The 5538-nt window shown below is 43.3% G+C and overlaps 1 protein-coding gene across 1 annotated transcript; it reads left to right on the forward strand.

Moving 5' to 3' along the window:
* The first annotated feature begins 362 nt into the window (after positions 1-362).
* Positions 363-3476, forward strand: LOC135475857 (speriolin-like protein). Its single transcript, XM_064755802.1, has 4 exons — positions 363-668; positions 1413-1801; positions 2125-2232; positions 2634-3476. The coding sequence occupies exons 2-4, from the start codon at positions 1696-1698 to the stop codon at positions 3215-3217; spliced, it is 798 nt and encodes a 265-aa protein (XP_064611872.1). The 5' UTR covers positions 363-668; positions 1413-1695; the 3' UTR covers positions 3218-3476.
* Positions 3477-5538: the final 2062 nt, after the last annotated feature.

Genomic DNA, 5538 nt, shown 5'->3' on the forward strand with positions numbered 1-5538 from the left:
AACATCGCAATACCGTTCAACTCCAAAAGTTCCAGTATATTTCGCAACAATTCGTGGACACAAGCTCATCGCGTCGACGTAAGCCTGTATCGATGTGCATCGGCAATCGTTCAGTACAACGCCAAGGCTCTGTGTACGACGTCACTCGCTCGTTCCTCAGTATGTATCATAGGGGCTTACAGCTTAGAGAGGTGAAGTGAGGGTAACTGAACCAGTATAGCGAAGTCGTGTCGGAACTTGACGAACGACGTAACGTTGACGACGCATCTTCATTCGGGAATTTCCGACGTTGTTTGTTGATTGTTACGTCGACTCGTATCCAGGGCGCCAGTGTTCTTCAACAGCAGAGACAACACCCAAACAAAGCAATAGCCTAGCCATTTCGATCGCAGCAAACCGCCAAACACTGGGGACAGGATGGACGACAGGGTCGGTTTATCCCAATGGGGAGGAGAGCCTCGACCCCCCGATGGTGGCACAGAATCTGAGGACTGCCGCCAACACCGTCCATTACCTCAGCACAGAGAATGATCGGCTTGAGTCGGAGAACTCCGCGTTGCGGCAGCGCATCGAGCTGATGAAGAAGAATAGCGATCTAAAGACGGCAGCGGTTCTGTCTTCGATTATCAGCTGGACGGATGAGAAGAAAAAAGGCAAAGAAACTTCCGGTAAGGAAAACCTGTGTTGTCTATTGTTAGTTTCTTTGTGGGTTGAAGAGCACGTTTTATCCGGGCTGTGTGGGTTTGACAGCACGTTTTATCCGGGCTATGTGGGTTGGAGAGCACGTTTTATCCGGGCAATGTGGGTTAAACAGCACGTTTATCCAGCTATATGTGGTTTGGAGAGCACGTTTTATCCGGGCTATGTGGGTTGGACAGCACGTTTTATCCGGGCTATGTGGATTGGACAGCAAGTTTTATCCGGGCAATGTGGGTTGGACAGCAAGTTTTATCCAGCTATACGTGGTTTGGAGAGCACGTTTTATGCGGGCTATGTGGGTTAGAACAGCACGTTTTATCCGGGCTGTGTGGTTTGGACAGCACGTTTTATCCGTGCTATGTGGGTTGGAGAGCACGTTTAATCCGGGCTATGTGGGTTTGACAGCACTTTTTATCCGAGCTTTGTGGTTGGACAGGACGTTTTATCCGGGCTATGTGGGTTGGACAGCACGTTTTATCCGGGCTATGTGGGATGGACTGCACGTTAATCCGAGCTGTGTGGGTTGGACAGTATATATATATATATATATATATATATATATATATATATATATATATATATATATATATATATATATATATATATATATATATATATATATATATATATATATATATATATATATAATTCCGGTTATAAATAAGTCAGTTGATCGAGGGATCATTCCATTCATTAATTCCTTCGTATGTCAGGTGTGTCAGGTCGAACTGGCTCTCCATTTCGTCCATCCACTCCAGTATTCAACGAGTCCGCCTTCAGTTCCTACAGTCCCAATCTGACAACGGTCTGGACGGCACCGAGGAAACTCCCCGCTACAATCTACCCTCGGTCCGCTTCGACACCACTCGAAACACTCAAGATGCGGAACCAGGAACGTCAGCGTTCAGGGACTATCCCACACAGCCAACCGCCAGGTCCACGCCCCCCAACCAGACCTTCCCTAAGAGCAGCTTCGGTGGGAGCCGCTCTACTAACATGATGCCAAGCGATCCTGATATCACAGCAGCGCGCTGTGACTGCAATGACCAGAGCCTACGGGAGAGCATGCTTGGGGCGCCACCCATGGCCTCTACACCTAAAGGTAGATCTGTTATATGTATGTTTAATGATGTCAGAATAGAGAGTTGGTGGTACTTGGGTAAAGGATTTTTACAGGCATTAGTGGCACTACCATGTTGTAGGTCATTGCACCGTATAGGAACTCTCGCAAATTGCCTCTTCAAATAGGAACACACAAAGTTCTCTAATTAATGTTGCAAATAATATTTGAACTATTCAGAGGTATATTTAAGTTTCTTGATCTTACCTGTCTTGAATAATCGCAATCTACAATCTTAAGCGAGCTCTAAGAAGTGATACTGTATAGTTTATACATATTCCTCTTAACGTTGTCCATTTAAACAGCCGGTCCATCGCGGGGCACGTATAACAGCGAGCCCGGGGCCTACCGGCCAGATGATTCCGTTCGGGGCATGCCGATGCCGGATCCAGAAGAGGTCAAACGATTCTCAGGTACACGTATGTAGATGTAGATGCAGTCTGTTTAGGTTGTGCAGGTTTATAATATAAAACTTCTAGTGGCCAATGTACTTGAATCGTTGCAGCGGGTCTCGCTGTTCCTTCCACTCAATATACCGTTTATATGGATATACTAGAAGTTTTATTTTATTTTTGTTTACGAAATCGGCAAGAGTATTCTTTGTTACCTAGATCGCGCGTGCATGTATGTTGTTGCTTGTAATATGTACATATTACCAGTTGGAGTAAAACCCTGAGTTAAATTGACAAGTGATCGGATTTCAACAGTAATGCGTGTGACCATTTGCCAACTTTCACACTGTCGTCCCCGCTCAAGTTGTACTCTCTATGCTCTAGTCAATTACTATGGAATTAAAGAATAAGTTTTCTTTCAGCCAAACTCGCCCGCTTCAGCCGTCCCATTGATCAGGTAATTGGCGTGCGCTCTGAACCGATCCGATACTACCAAACCATAATGGAACTGAAACCAACGCGCCGCCTTGTGGGAGAAATCGCCTTCCAGTTGGATCGCCGCATTCTGGATTACGTGTTTTCCGGCGATGACAGCACTTCCGCCAACAGCAAGGCCAGAAAGAAGCGTTATTATGGTTACACCGTCACGCACATCTTTGACAAGATTCGAGCCGAGTGCAAAGACTCCTACGGCATTCCCAACCTGAAGAGAGAAATGGCCATGCGTTACAGACTGGAGTTTCTCATGAAGCGCTTGGCACCGCTCGGATACAAGCTGGAGCTCCACGCCCCATTCTCTCAGGATATGGTCAACAAGTTTGGCCTTCTTAGTTCTCCACCAGAGAGGAAAACTCTCGATAACTTCGGACTGGAAGATCCCCGGGTACTGAGGATGCTCGTGTCCAAGCTGATGATCTTTGATGACGAGCTAAAGAACACACTTATTCTGCTCGACTGTTTGTGCTTAATGGCTCACGAAGATGGAGGCCCACTCTTTAAGTGGTAGACAGACCACGGGCAGCCAGAACATACTTATGCAATCTATTAGATAATTGTTTATACCTGAACATACTAACTGAACTCAAACGGCAGCAAGAAATGTAACATTATGTAACAATGCATTTTCTAGGATGTTTATTTTTTTTTTACAATTTGTAGAATGTTTTACGTCCGTTTAAATCTAAAGGGTAACATCTCTACAAACATTTACTATATCTGTACTTTTTGAATATTTTTTCTGCCAGAATCTGTTGATTCAAAAGAATAAATGCAATTCTAATGATTTAAATGTATTTTTCGAGCTTTTTTCATATATGCATTTATCTTTTCTGAAGTCTATGTAGAGACTGCATGACTGCAGTGAGCCCCATAGAAACACACCACTAATTGTCTTTGACCAATGAGCAACGCACATCACTGGCGAAGCTGGATGCCAATACGCAACCTCAGTGGTTATGCTGGATTCCAACACGCAACCTTAATGGTTAAGTATATTTGGTCTGGTGTTGACTTCTTTTTTAAGCTGGAGGTTGAAGCAACTGGTTAAGGCGGATTCAAACACGCGACCTCACTGGTTATAAAACTGCATGGAACACAACATGCTACATCGCTTGTTAAATCTTAAAAAAATAAAACAGAAAAAAATGAAGAAAACGTCAGAGAAAATGCCACCAATAACTATATTCAAAACTACATCGATCTATACAAAAAGAACTTAATTAAGCATGCCCCCCACCCCACCCGGTTTTCACTGTAGCGATTTTGTACACATGCGATTAATGTTCGTCTGTTTCAGAATGGTGTGAAATGCGATTCGTTGTGAACTGTGACCCTCTGGCTAATGAAAGAATACAAAATGGTTGGAACACAAGCATTTTAATGGTTTTTATATGAAACAATGGCTTTACAAGTATTGTTCTGGAGTAAGCAGTGTTGAAGCAGTAATTGAAATTGCTCAATAAAAACATCATTTGGTATCTCTTAAAGCGTGTTAGGTCAATATCGGGTGTATCCGCAGAGTGCTTGGATGACAGCATGATCCATTCTCCTCATACCACCTGTCAGCCTCCTGATACTCTGACGGGGAAGTTGCTGCTATTCCTCGAGCAAGCTGGGATTAAGATAGACTTAGTCTCTTAATCCCAGGTGCGAGGCATCTCACAACTGGGCCAGATGGTCGTCGTGTGCAAGAAAGAGATCCACCTGTACATGTTAAAACTTCCAGATGTCTTCTGACATGCATCAATCCATCTGAGTGGACAATCCAATGTTCAGTTTTTATCCGGGGTTTCTCTTCGATCATCAACTCACCAAAGTTGCTGAATTTAGAAATATGGCCGAACTGATCGACTTCTTGGACTGGAATACCTCTCCTTGGTGTAGAAGACATGTTCAGTGAACTTCAGTTAAATGACTGACACGGTATTGATTTGCAGTTATGCAGACTACGATGTAACTTCAGTTCTGACCTACAGATCGTTGGGAATTCCGAGTACTTTAAAATACATTATCGATAGAAAGGAAGATCTTTGGTTTACTATATTAATAATTCGCTTTCCCTCTAACATATTGTGTACATGTACGATCCACGATCGAACGTTGCATTGTGGGAATCTTTGTGCTGCCTTATTTGCTTGTTTTCTCGACGGGTGGACAGTATAGACCAGTCACGGATTTCTCCTCATTCTTTTAATTTAGACTTAGGCCCAAGGTGTTAAGTCAAATGCAATTCATTTTTGGATTTAGCTGAACCATGGAGGTAGTCCTATATATACCCCCATGGCTGAATCAGTTTAAAAAGTCTGAATTTCTATCGGCACTATGTCCCTTTTTGAGGACCAAATACAATTGAGTCAAAAGTGAAAGATACACAAAGTAGTTCTAACAGAAATTTCCAAATTTCATACATGTACTGTCCACCTGTTATCTTTCACACAAAGCCCAGCGGTGGCCTCAATTACGACAGAAGCCTCACTGGACTCACTGGTCATTGGTCAGCAACGAACCTAATGTGGTTATATTTGATTTATTTCATTTGATTGGTGTTTTACGCCTCACTTAAGAATATTTCAATTATAAGGTGCTGCCAGCATTAATGTGGGAGGAAACCGAGCAGAGCCCGGGGTAAACCCACGATCATCCGCAGGTTGCTGGAACACTTTCGCTGTTATACGGCCGGAGAGGAACAATCGGTGATAGTTAGATATACATATATAACTGTGGAAAGGCCTCTGTATAGCGGTATGACCGACCCTGGTTATAAAATTCCTATATGTATGACACTTATTGAGCGTATTTTAAAAAACAGCCGTACTTTTACGTCTTAAT

The sequence above is a fragment of the Liolophura sinensis genome, chromosome 9, assembly GCF_032854445.1.
Source record: "Liolophura sinensis isolate JHLJ2023 chromosome 9, CUHK_Ljap_v2, whole genome shotgun sequence".
Taxonomy (NCBI): Eukaryota; Metazoa; Mollusca; class Polyplacophora; order Chitonida; family Chitonidae; genus Liolophura; species Liolophura sinensis.

What these genes read in the sequence shown, in the direction of transcription:
- LOC135475857 (XM_064755802.1), top strand. Translation starts at nt 1,696, where the DNA reads ATGATGCCAAGCGATCCTGATATCACAGCAGCGCGCTGTGACTGCAAT. An exon ending in CATGGCCTCTACACCTAAAG is followed by an intron (nt 1,802 to 2,124) that starts GTAGATCTGTTA and finishes CCATTTAAACAG; the next exon opens with CCGGTCCATCGCGGGGCACG. An exon ending in AGAGGTCAAACGATTCTCAG is followed by an intron (nt 2,233 to 2,633) that starts GTACACGTATGT and finishes GTTTTCTTTCAG; the next exon opens with CCAAACTCGCCCGCTTCAGC.